At 47.3% G+C, this 13,121-nt stretch overlaps 1 protein-coding gene across 8 annotated transcripts in view; it reads right to left on the bottom strand.

Moving 5' to 3' along the window:
- THOC5 (THO complex 5) overlaps positions 1-13,121 on the bottom strand; it is a 29,569-nt gene that overhangs the window by 10,914 nt on the left and 5,534 nt on the right. For 6 of the 8 annotated variants that reach the window (XM_036353669.1, XM_036353663.1, XM_036353666.1 and 3 more), the window contains 10 exons: positions 12,410-12,556; positions 10,926-11,040; positions 9,479-9,611; positions 8,783-8,815; positions 6,280-6,357; positions 5,345-5,385; positions 5,002-5,101; positions 4,416-4,524; positions 855-956; positions 188-284 (listed from right to left, as the gene is read on the bottom strand). In XM_036353669.1, coding sequence (XP_036209562.1) covers positions 188-284; positions 855-956; positions 4,416-4,524; positions 5,002-5,101; positions 5,345-5,385; positions 6,280-6,357; positions 8,783-8,815; positions 9,479-9,611; positions 10,926-11,040; positions 12,410-12,556 — 955 coding nt within the window. The remainder of the gene's footprint in view (positions 1-187; positions 285-854; positions 957-4,415; positions 4,525-5,001; positions 5,102-5,344; positions 5,386-6,279; positions 6,358-8,782; positions 8,816-9,478; positions 9,612-10,925; positions 11,041-12,409; positions 12,557-13,121) is intronic. The other 2 variants (XM_036353670.1, XM_036353668.1) reach the window with 1 other exon arrangement.

The following is a 13,121-nucleotide window of genomic DNA, read 5'->3' as shown; positions in this document are numbered from 1 at the left end:
GTACCTAAACACTTGTAGGCCTTGGGCATTTTAGTGTGCTGAGTGGAGGGAGGACAGATCATATCCTTAAGGGAATGCATTCTGCTAGTGTAAAGCCCCCAAAAGCCACCAGAAGCCTTTCTGGAGTCTGTATGGGTAGAGAGGAGGTAGAGCTCTCCAGCTAAGGAGATGGGATCAGTGTACACACCTGGGGCTGCTCTTTAGGGAAGTGGAGGCCACCCAGCTTCTGTACCCACAAGTAGGGGTGTCCTAAATCAAGCACGTAGTCTCTCAAAGTCAGGATGCTGCATAAAAGAGGAAAATAATTTTATAAGTCCTTTTTGCAATGGTCCCAGGATATAGTCTTCCTCCCAATCACCCCCAACAGGTGGGCCCCGCAGGCTCAGCCATGCTTACAGCCAGGCTACCACAGTGCCTCTTGACTTGAGCAGTTCCCCATTGTAGATTTCATCTCTCCCATGTTCACTTTTCTCTTTTCCCCTGACAGTCCTCAACTAATCAGCAAATCTCAATAAAAAAGCAGTGCACATGATCGTTCTCCTGACCAGTTTACCAATTCATAAAATAGTTTAAAATGTTTTTAATCCTCAGAGAATTAAAATGGTCAACATTTTTTATTATGTCATGTGTTCTTATCACGTTCTCCACCCACCCATCCATCCATGACCGCCGTTTGCCTCATAAGCAAACGTGTTCCTGTGTTCCCTTCTCTCAATAGAGCGTTCTCCCCTGCCCCACGGTCTCCCTACCCCCCGAGAGGCTCTGGCCCGACCAGGTCTCCTGCATTAAGCTTGAGCCACCAGAGAAACTCAGAAGCAGAGAAGCTGAGAAAGGAGGAAATACTGCTGACTCACCCCACTTTATCAAACTGGTACTGATTGGCTGGATTCGGCGTTTTCTTTCCATGATCCCCAGGATACAAACAGCTCAGGACTGAGTCAGGAGACAGCAAGTCACTGGAAAGGGAGCAGACTGCAGTGAGAATGCGGCCCAACATCTTGTCTCCAGGCAGACTTGGACATTCGGGGGTGGTCATGCCACTTCACATTGATGATCAATGCCACCGTTCATGGAATGCTTCCTGTGAGTCAGACGCTTTATACACTTGAGGTCATTGGATCTTCATAACCCTATGAGGTACAGAGTATTATCATTTCCATTTTATAGAGGAGAAACTCAAGGCTTTGAAAGGTATGGCTTGTCCAAAATCATGCTGCTAGTTAGTGCTGGAGCTGAGATTTACAGTAAAAAAAAGTTAGTAGTACTGCCCTAACTGATTTGGCTCAGTGGAGAGAGCGTCAGCCTGTGGACTGAAGGGTCCCAGGTTCGATTCCAGTCAAGGGCACATGCCCGGGTTGCGGGCTCGATCCCCAGTAGGGGGTGTGCAGGAGGCAACTGATCAATGATTCTCTCTCATCCTTGATGTTTCTGTCGCTCTCTCCCTCTTCCTTCCTCTCTGAAATCAATAAGAATATATATTTTTTAAAAAGACAGTAGTACTCTTACCCACCAAAAAACAACAACAAAAAACTATCCATCTGGCCAGTGTGGCTCAGTGGTTGAGTGTAGATCCAAGAACCAGAAGGTCGCTGGTTTGATTCTCAGTCATCAGGGCACATGCCTGGATTTCGGGGTCCATCCCCAGTAGGGGGCATGCAGGAGGCAGCTGATCGATGAGGTCTTTTCTCATCAATGTTTCCATCTCTCTATCTCTCTCCTTTCCCCTCCCTCTAAAAGCAATAAGAAAACAAACAAACAAAAAACCCCTATCCCTTCAAAGTTATATGGTGATCAGGGCCTTACCTAAGGGGAGCAAAGCCCCATGACACTGGAAATAGAAATAATCATAATTTTTTTTTTTTAATATATTTTAATGATTTTTTACAGAGAGGAAGGGAGAGAGAGATAGAGAGTTAGAAACATCGATGAGAGAGAAACATCGATCAGCTGCCTCCTGCACATCTCCCACTGGGGATGCGCCCGCAACCCAGGTACATGCCCTTGACCGGAATCGAACCTGGGACCTTTCAGCCCGCAGGCCGACGCTCTATCCACTGAGCCAAACCGGTTTCGGCAGAAATAATCATAATTTTTATAGAAGCAGAAAGATCCCTTTCTACCCCAGAAAGGAAGTGTGCAACTTTGGTGCTGTGTCTATCACACTTTGACCAAATTTCACACTACTCACAAGAAAATGACCCCTTTGTATTCGAAGAAAAAGACATTATTGCCTGCACTGGAGACAAGGTGGCCCAGTACTATAAACAGAAAGACAATGACACCACTGCCACCCAACTGGAATGGCTAGGGCACAGCCCGTAATTAAGTGTGACAAGCAGAGAAGAGAATTGGGGGGAGCATAATAATAGAGTAATCTGATCACAAAGGACAACAGGGCCCACTCTTTCCCTCAACCAGTATAGCGGTCTCCATTTTTTCAGGAATAGCATCAGGAGCAACTCAGGCAAAAGAGCTAATCCTGCTGCCCTGAGCCCCCAAAATCACTTCGGGACTTAATACTGCGGCACTGGCAGCTTTTGGCTCTTCTCTGTTCTCTGTTCTCCGTCTCTCCCAGAATCTGTCTCCACTATCCCCTAGCAAGGGTCTGCCCCTTTCACTGCCTCGCATGGAAAACTGGCTAGAAAATAAATAAGAATTGCCAGTCCTTGGCCAATATTTAGTGGCTATTACTAACAGAATGAATCAACCAAAATAAAACAAAACAGCTACAACTGCACATAAGGGTTTCTAATTGACAAATCTTGATGGAAGAATAAAAAAATAATTTTTTAAAGTTTTTATTGATTTTAGAGAGAGAGGAAGGGAGAGGGAGAGGGAGAGAGACTCATTGATTGGCTGCCTCCTGCATGCCCCCTACTGGGGATTGAGCCTGCAACCTGGGCATGTGCCCTGACTGGGAATCGACTAGGTGACCTCTTGGTTCAGGATCTATGCTCAACAATGGAGCCACGCTGGCTGGGGAGAATAAAATCTCCTTGACAAAACTTACATCTGTAATATATGTCTCAAGACGTCTGACTTTGATAAAAACAACAGACATGAAAGGGGAAGCTATAGTCATAAAAATACAACATCGAAACAAAAAGCTATTCAATTAGTCAAATCTTTGTTATAAAATTTTAATGGAAAAGGGATTTAAAAAACCTTGGTAAAATAAAAATGGAAAATGAATAAAAATAGTTTAATAGCTTAATGAAAAATTAATGGATTAAAATGCCCCAATGGAGATTATTCTGGAAAATAATTTGAGGAAAATTCAGCAAGGCTAGTATAATTCTGATTAAAATGTTTGTGTTAAAAACATTAATTCCCTAATGAGTTAACAGATCCTGGCAAAAGTCATCAATATTGCAAAGACAGACAGCTCAGGTCTCCTGATGGCAGCACTCAACATCTATGAGACAGTCCTGCCCCTCTGTCCCCTCCAAAAAATCAAAATAGAATTTCATCAATCCTCTAGATCTAACTACAATTTATATGGAATACATGAGGAAGGAGTAACCATAAAACTGTACTGTTGGGATGCAATCATCAAAATCTAATTCTGGAGGAAGACTACAGAGAAAAAAACACAATTTCTCAACAAAAGATGGCAGACACATTCAGATGAAAAGGTGCCTGAGAGAAGCTTCACCCAATTGCAACATATGGACCATACAGACACCCTGAGTCAAACCCAAATGGTAAAAACCAAATGAAAACAACTTAGAGAAAACCAGGGATACCTGCACTCTGACTGGCTACTGGGTGAAATACTGTGATCATATCAAGGGGGTCAAAAAGACAGACAGAGAAATAAAACCATCTATCAGGCTGGTGTCTCCAGGGGCCAAAGCAGCCTGTACTGGAGCCAAGGCCTCTGGACTGGGGGTCTGGAGCTCTAGACCCAGGGCTTCCACCATCATATGCCCCCTGGACCTCAGTTTATCCATCTGTACAATAAGGGGATGAGCTAGACAAAACCTGAAGGCTCACCTTCTTCAAAAACCCCGCAGGGCCCACCACAGTCCTCCTCCCACTGCCCAGGTTAAGGACAATCTGGGATTGAGCGGAGTGTAAAGTGAAAATCCCAGCACCTTGCGATGGAAAAAGAAAAGCTGTCAACCTGATAATGTGCCAAATGGCATTTCATGCTCTCCCAACACTGGCTGAAAAGCTGTTCCTCTGCCCCACCGCCTCGGTGTGCAGAATGCCACAGTCACTTTTATCATCTGCTGGTAGCAGTGCGTCACTAAGTCAAGTCGGTCAGTGCTTTCTAAATACCAATGACGTGCCAGGACTTCCAGGCCAGTGGAACCTCTCGGAGCCAGAGGAGAGAGAAACTGAGAGCAGCCCGGCACCGTGGCGCTCGTCACAGCCCAGCCCCTGTCCCCCTCCGCCACGCCTGCTCCTACCCTGCACTGATGGGGGTGATCAGCTCCGTGGCAGTTGTCACTCTGGCTTTTACTGTCATGATGTTGAGGTTCATGAGATAGTAGAACGTCAGGTGAAGCACACTGTCATCTGGACGGGGAGGGAGAGAAAAGGATGCACGAGTGAAACATGAGAGCAGAGCTATTAGTTTTACAGAAAGGGACGTCCATGAGGCTTTGAGATATTTTACTATAAAAACAAAAACTCAATGGCAATTTAAGGTTGAGAAAAAAAAAAAAAGCAGAGTGTCTACAAATTCCTTGTTACTTCTCCCTCCGAAAGGTGGATCTCCATTTCCCTCCCCTTGAGGGTTGGACTTACAGACCCTGCCTCTGACCAAGACAGTATGAAAAGGAAGTGATCAAGTGATCACCAAGTGGACCCAAGTTTACATCACCAGGAATAAGACACAAGGATACCATGTACCCCTGACAACGAAGATAACCAGAGAAATATGAAATGAGAATCTGTTCTTGGGCAAAGAGGCCCTGGCTTGCGGGGTCCTGTGCCCCTACAGCTGGCGGAACTCCTAAGTGCTATGGGACCCCCAGAACAAGGGAGCCAGACCTTTGCACTTCAGGTCCAGCATGACGGACAGCGGGTGCCTCTTCAGCATCTCCTTGCGTTTGTCATCCAACTGAACTCCCAGTGTGGGTCGCCGGCGTTTCTGGACAAAGGAAAGAATGGACCTGATGAGCACTGGTCGTACAAAATCTCTCCCTGCCTTCTCCCTACCGGCCACGGCCTCAGCACTGCTGCCTGGGACCTGATGCTTCAGCTATTCAGTGGCCAGGCTCCCAGCAGCCCTTTCCTTCAAACCTTTCTTCTGCTTCTAGGAAGGATGGCACCTGCCAACTAGCAGGCCCCGGTGCAGCTGCTTGGCACGCCCACAAGAGGGAACGGCTCTCACCGTGGTCTGCTCCTCCTCGGCATCCGAGTCGCTCTCGTCATCTGCAGACACAGAGAGAAGGCGTATAGAGTGGAGGGGGCTCCTGATGCCCCCTAAAGCACCTCAACCCAGGGCGGAAAGGGGCCCAGACTCTGTCATTTATAAATGCTTTGTTTAGGATAAATTAATTTGCTGCTTCATATTCAGTATAGAAAACATGATGATGCAAGAAAACAAAGAAAAATGGCCCTGACCGGTTTGGCTCAGTGGATAGAGCATCGGCCGGCGGACTGAAGGATCCCGGGTTTGATTCCGGTCAAGGGCATGTACCTTGGTTACGGGCACATCCCCAGTAGGGGGTGTGCAGGAGGCAGCCAATCGATGTTTCTCTCTCATCGTTGTTTCTGACTCTCTATCCCTCTCCCTTCCACTCTGTAAAAAATCAATAAAATATATTAAAAAAAACAACAACAAAGAAAAATGACCTGTAATCACACCACCCATCTTTTAGAGTTTTTTTTACATGTTTTTTGATGTTCTCCTATGCCCCTCCACTGGTAGTGGTGGTGGTGGTAGCAATAATAGTAATAAAGTAACAATAATAGCAGCTCATATAATTTGAGTGGTTGCTATGTGCCCAGGATGATGCAAGGTTTTGCATGCATAACCTTGTTTAATTCACATAATTCTACATGAGGTGTTACTATCCTGTTTGGACAGGTGACTAAACTGAGGCTCAAAGGTTAAAGTGCTTCCCCGGAAACAGTGAGCTAGTGAGTGCAGGGCTGAAATCCACAGGCACGGCTTTCCCTGTCCTCCACTGAACATAGTCAGGCTCCCTGTTAAACAAAACCAGCACAGCTAACTTCCAAAGGGCCAGCACTGCCCTCCGGTGGTGACTTGGTGTCCCCGGAGCCAGCTACAGAAGACGGGGGAGGATCTGGCCAGCACATTACCTTGGGATTCCTCGTGAGGTTTAAACAGGGCCTTGGCTTCGTCCACACTGCCTTCGATCGCCACAGACAGTGTTTTATCTGGGAGCAAGAAGAAGCTTTGTATGACAGCCGCTGAGGGCAGGAGCTCAGCCGCACAGGCAGGCCAGCTCCGGGACTGCATCTCTTCTGCCTTTGTCACAGCTCCTTACTGACTGGGGTGGGAGGACAAAAGCCCTTTCTCCAGATGAAGAGAAACAGGTAGGAAACTTAAGTATTTTTGCATCATTTACCGAGAACAAAGAACCCAAAGTGTAGATTCCTGGACAAGTATGACCTGAGACTAGTGGTGAACACCTCCAGTTTCAGGCTTATACCAAGGTTCAGAAACCACAACCTCGGGCCTAAAGCCACATGGTACTCTTCTGCCAAATGCCTTAAAGGTTCTCATGCAGAAACCGTAACTGTCACATCCCAGAAATAATGGCTTTCACCCGACTAAGTGCTCATTCTCTATGCCACACTACACCAAGCACCTGGCTGGCACTGTCATCTAACTGGGAGGCAGGAGGACGGTGGGCAGAAACCTGGACCCTGCAGTCCAGTCCTAGGCCTGAGTCACAGTTCCAATTCCCAAACGTGTGACCTGGAAAGTTATGTCACAGTGCTGAGCTCCTGGTTCTGCATTTATGAAATCAGAATGTGACTAATGAGAGCTGGCCAGTCAGATGGTGAGGTGATGTTTATAATGAATGAGCAGATGCTTATAATTTTAATTATAAAATTAATTTTTAAAAAATTATAATCTTCTGGCTGGCACCATTTTGGGGCTCAGCCCTTCTGGTTTTCCAGATGACCTAGTTTACAGCCTCCTGTGTTCCTCCTTCACCAACCCTAACAATAATGTCTTTGCTTTGTTCAAGGCCACAAGCCCTACTCATTCTCAGGAAATACCAACTCTAGACACCATCACCACCTCCTTCCCTGCCCGGGCCTCATCGCCCCTCTGACGGCGAGCAAGGATCGCCTGGCTCTGAAGAAAAACATCACCCCTTCAGCAGAAAGCACCTACAGAGGAGACCCTGAACGCCTTTCGCTGAAGTAATTCAGCGCCAAGATCCTGAGGGGGATATTGCAGGCAGTTAGACAGACGTGAGCAGAGCAGGGACAATGGCCAGGTACTGGTGGTCACCAGGGTGGCAAGCCCCAGGTGCCTGCACCAGGCAATCAATTATGGGGGGGGGGGGGGGCTCATCTCCAGAGTGACCTTTCCTTCCTTAGTATATCGAAGGTCATGTGGTTTGGACCCCCAGACCTTTCCCCCCTAGAGATAACATCTAGGCCTCAGTTGTATTTCAGCTCCAGGCCCAGAGAAGCAACAAAAACCAGCCACTGAACAATGACCCCCTGCTCCGGTGCCAGCCAATCAATCAGTGGAGACCACCACCTGAAAGGGTACGCCTGGAAAACTGCTCAATATTCTGTTAAGGTCTTCCCCGAGGACCTCCCCTAAAAGCTCCACCTTCAAAGCCCTTTGAGGAAGACCCCGTGAGCTCTCCCTCCACGGAGAAGGCCCATGCCTTTCCCTCCCCCTCCTCCTTCCCTGCCCCAGGCACATTACCATGACCGTCCTCACTCCCAAGCTCAAGGGCTCGTCCTTTAACTCTATAAATTGTGTCCTAAGCTCAAATCTTCTAGGAATTGCTTCTGCCTCTGTGATTTACCAAATAAATGTTCCCTTACAAAAATAAACAAATAATACAATAAAAATTATCATCTTCCTGACTGGTGTGGTTCAGTTGCTTGGAGCGTCATCCCTTATACCAAAAGGCTACAGATTCTATTCCAGGTCAGGGTACATACCCAGGTTGTGGGTTCGATCCCTGGCCTGGTGTGTATGGGAGGCAACTGATTCATGTTTCTCTCTCCCTCCCTCTCCCTTTCTCTCCAAAATCAACAAAAACATTTTAAAAAATTTCCATCTTCACAACAACCCTATAGGAGTAACACTATTATTATACTTTTTATACATTTACAGATGAGAAAATGAAGGCTTATAGAAGTTTGATACAACAGCCAGGAAAAAAATAAGCTAGGTCTATTTGACTTGAGCTTGGCATCTCAAGAACCATGCACAGACCCGACATCTTCCTGAGTGACGCCTGGGCCTGCCTTTGGTGGAGCCCGGTGGGTCTAGGGCTGGAGGTCAGACAGGCCACCTCCCCGCCTGCTCCATTCAGAAGAGTATACAGATCACAGACAGTCACAGCAACCTGAAATGATTTATCCAATCGTACTATGGAGGGATGGCAAACTTCCCCCAAGTGCAGGCCACTGGGATAATATTCCCAGGGAGCCGACCACTACTCTCTCTAACAAACCTGCATGACCCATCACACCTTACCCCAAATAAGCTGGCTGCCCCCATCGGCCACTGGCAAACTTTTGAGTAATTTAGTCCTGAAATTCTACAGTAAAATGAGAATGGAAATAGGTTGAGGTTTAAACAGAAAAGAAAATTACTCACCCTGTCTAGGGGGCTGGGAGGATTTCATATGAGCTGATGATGGAAACAAGAGGGAGGACGACGGGGAGGGAGGACAACAGGGAGGGAGAGGACCAGAAGGACCCAGAAGACATAAGAAGAGAGACAGTGATGTGGTGGAGGAGAGCATGCTCTGGTGGGGGTGGGGAAGAAAGCTTTAGGTGCTGGGTGAAAGCGGCAAAGAGCAAGAGGCAGGGTCTCCAAAACGTCTCAAAACCCTGGAGGAGTAAAGGGCTGCCTTTAAGCTTATCATGAGGACACATTCCCTCACTGGGCAATTCACCGTAATGACATGCAGCCTGTTTGGGGCATGGAAAAGCCTAGAAGAGCTGGCTGGGACCTGTGTTCAGTTTCTGAAGCTGAGCAAGAGGTGCCGATCCACCTGCCAAACGTGTTTTGGGCTGCCTGGGCACTGCACTCAACAGCTGACCAGCCAGGCTCATCAAACATTCAAAGCCATTCATTTTGAAATGCCCATCGGTTTAGTCCAGCCTCAGGCCAGCTAGTCAAAGCAGCCATGCTGGGTGGTGCACAGGGCAGGCAGCACTGGTCACCTGAGGGCGTCTGAGCCAGGCCTAGAGCTTTCCTCAGCCGGCAGTGCTTCCAAATGACCCCATCAGCCACAGCTGCTGCTCCCACGGCCCACGGCCCCTCTTCTGCACCAGGCCCCGTACTTACCACAGGCCTGCCCATACGCAGTGGCCTGGACAAAGAGGACATAGAGGGGAGGTGGCAGGTGTCTGGCCGTCTCATACTGTTTGTGAGCCTGGTCAAAAGGCATGAACAGGTATTCTTGCACCGGGAGGGAAGCCTGCAAGCGTTGATGAGGATGAGGAGCAATTAGAACTTTCTCATAGTGCTGAAGGAAATTTCCGTAAATCAGTACAGTCACTTTACAAACCTAAATATTTGCAGGCATATTTTTTAACAGGAAAAATTAAGTACCGCCCACTCTTTTAGTTTCCATTTTTGTTCTGTCCCATTATCCCATTATAAAGTGTTACTGGGAATATTTCTGTTAATAATTCTAATTCTATGCCTAGTGTGGAAGGGAGAAAATGCAGACTTCCAAACCCCAGAAAAGGGAATTAGTAATTTCTCTAGGGTCCTTTTGCCAAGTTCCTTCATATTAACCATTTACCCTGCTTCATAAAACTGTAAGGGCTTAGACCAAATCTGGCTTCACAAAGCAAACAAAATCAGGCCACCTACATAGACAGACACTACAGTTTACAGGTGAAGTGGGGGCTTTTCCTCCTAGGGTACCTAATGGCTTTCAAATATGAGTCATGTTTTCACAGTGCGTAAATATACTAAAAATCTTCCCGAGGTACAATCAGGGAATCTAACAGAAATCCACAGCACACTTAGGCACCTATAGACTCCGGGGGCTGGTTAAGACCATGTAGGGGGTAAACTAAAGAGTTTGCAAAAGTGGGCCTGTTTGGTGCGGCTCAGTTGGTTGGTCAAAGCGTGCACCGAAAGGTGGCCAGTTCAATTTCTGGTCAGGGGGTGCAGGAGGCAGCTGATCAATGTTTCTCTCATACATTGATGTTTTTATGTTTTTCTCTCTCTCCCTTCCTCTCTCTCTAAAAATCAATTTAAAAAAATACGTTTTTTTTAAAAACGTGTTTTACCAGGGATAACCCTGGCCAGTGGTTGGAGTGTTGGCCTATGCACCAAGGGTCTTGTGTCCGATTCCGGGTCAGGACACGTACCTGGGTTAGATCCCTGGCCCCAGTCGGGAAGCATATGGGAGGCAACCAATCGATGCATCTCTTTCACAGTGATGTTTCTCTCCCTCTCCCTCTCCCTCTTTCTCCTCTTCCCTCCCTTCAACTCTCTCTAAAAATCCATGGAGAATATAACCTCGGGTGAGGATGAACAAACAAACAAACAAAAGAAAGCACCCCAAGTTAACTTGTGTATGTGCCCCTGAGTCCACCTGGCCAGCTTTTCTTCTACCCAGGACCATCCTCGAACTGTACCCTAACTCAGGTTAGGGTGACACACCTGGCTAAAGCCAAAGGCAGACATAGCTGCTGGCGGCTCAGGTCAGCAGGGTCTCCCTGGCTGTTCAGTGGAGGCCAAGCAGAGGCCGATGGGGTGGGGGGGAGGCCCTCACCTGCATGATGCTGTTCAGGCGAGGCTGGAGGCTGCTCAGGTATTCCTTCTTCACTTCGATCTCCTTAAGGATCTTCTCCTTGTTGGAGAGGGACTCGCGGTACTGCTCCGCCAGCCTGTGGGGAAAGGACAGAGCACTGTCCCCAGATGCTCTCCAGAGATACCCTGACACGCCTGTTCACTGTCAGAATCCCCCTAGTAAAAGCAGCTGGGGCGAACCAATGTTTCCCTAGCACGTACTATATGCCTGGCACTTTGAAGAACTCTTCACAAGCATTACATCTTTATAAAAACCCTGTGAGAGCCAGCTGGTGTGGTTCAGTGGTTGAGCGCTGACCTATGAACCAGGAGGTCATGGTTCAATTCCCAGTCAGGACACATGCCCGGGTTGCGGGCTTGATCCCCAGCAGGAGGCGTGCAGCCGATCAATGATTCTCATCATTCATGTTTCTATCTCTCTCCCTTTCCCTTCTTCTCTGAAAATCAGTAAAAATATATTTAGAAAAATGAAAAAACAAAAGCCTTGTGTCTGTTGAAAACAAGCAAACAAAAAAAACCAAGAACAACAACCCTGGAAGATAGGGTCTTTTCTTATCCCCAAAGGAGGACGTGAAGGCTCAGGGAGGTAGATAACTTGCCCAAGGTCATCCAGGAAAGAGCAAGCACGGAGCTAGGCTTTGAGTCCATGCCTGTCTGGCTCCAGAGGCTCCGTCCATAACCTCCAGGGAATACCCCCGTGTCATCTGCTCCATTTCTTGCCTCTAGAGGCCAGACCCAAACTTTCACAAACATGTGGACCTAATAGCTACAGGACCCAAATGAGGCCAGAGAGTGGCTTGAGTGGGGCCGGGTGGAGGATTCCAGACCAGTGCCACAGGAATACAACACTCAGTTTAGCCTGTGCCAGGAGCACAGGGGAGTGACAGGCCCATCTGCTAAAAATTGACACCAATCCCCAAGAATCAGACTTAGTGCTTATTAAATTCATAACATGGACCAAAGGCACAGAATACATTCAATAATCGGAAAAGGCAAGGGATAAAAACAGTTGCTTCTCCAAAGAAAAACAGTCCAATCCAATCAGGGAACGATTATGTGAGTTACAATTTGTCTATACATGAAATATTGTACAACCTTCTAAAATAATGTTTACAAAGCTTTAAAAACCACAGGAGAAAAGGACAAAATCAAAATTAGATTTATGGTACAAAAGGTATTTAGGTCTCAGGTGTCAAAATTTTAAAAGAAAGATTACTCCAACTTTCCGTCAACAGCCTGAAGCAATTCCAACCCCACTCATGATGCAGTTGGCCAAATCTGAACTATCGGGTGTGAATTCATCGCAAAATGGGGTTTGGTCTTAGAGACCATTCTGCTGGCTGCACAGAGCTTTGCTGTCTGATTGTGGATCATAACAAAGTACTATCCCCGCGGTTAAAGGGCCGTGTCTGCACAGGTTAACAAGGTCAGGAAGAGGAAAGCCACCTTTTCCGCTGCTCCAGCTCCCAGTCCAGACGTGCAAGGGTTTGCTGGTGAGGGTCTCCCATGGTGATCTCAGCCTTGCTGATATCTGGAGGAGCCTCCTGATAAAACTCCTCTACACTGACCAGATCAATTTCTTCATGCTTTGACCTACAGACAAAAACAAATGTCAAGCTGCCGTTCTTAGGAACCCAAACGGTGGCTTAAGCAGGCCCCCAGTTCCTCCCCATATACACCCACTTAGCCCAGGTCTATAGCTACGCAGGGATATGCCTCACTCCAGGGCCACTGGCTCTCCATGGGCCTAGTTCCACTGCATTTTGGGTTTATCGGCTTCCATCTGAGCAATGGTCACAGGCGGGGGCATCGCATTCTTTTCGCCATTGTTTTCATACCTGGAGTGATGGTATATTTCCTCCACATACCCTTCCCCTCCAGTAACAATCTTACCTAACCAGTACAAAGCCAAAACCAGGAAAGTGGCAATGGTACAATACTACTCAGACCTGATGTGGATTTCACCTCTGCTAGTATTTAAGTATTACTATGTGATGAATTTGTGGAGCAGATAAAGATTCCTCAAAAATCATCATCGTTATTATTAAAAATAAACTAGACCCAATGTCTAATGTGCCCACTCACCCGGTTTATTACAAATAACACCTTTCAGTTGGCACAAATGGGTCTGACCAAGCAAGAACATGCTCCCTTCTCT

The sequence above is a fragment of the Myotis myotis genome, unplaced genomic scaffold (assembly GCF_014108235.1).
Source record: "Myotis myotis isolate mMyoMyo1 unplaced genomic scaffold, mMyoMyo1.p scaffold_m19_p_20, whole genome shotgun sequence".
Classification (NCBI taxonomy): Eukaryota; Metazoa; Chordata; class Mammalia; order Chiroptera; family Vespertilionidae; genus Myotis; species Myotis myotis.
Note: the sequence above shows the minus strand (reverse complement) of the source record. Positions and strands in the feature narration are given on the sequence as shown.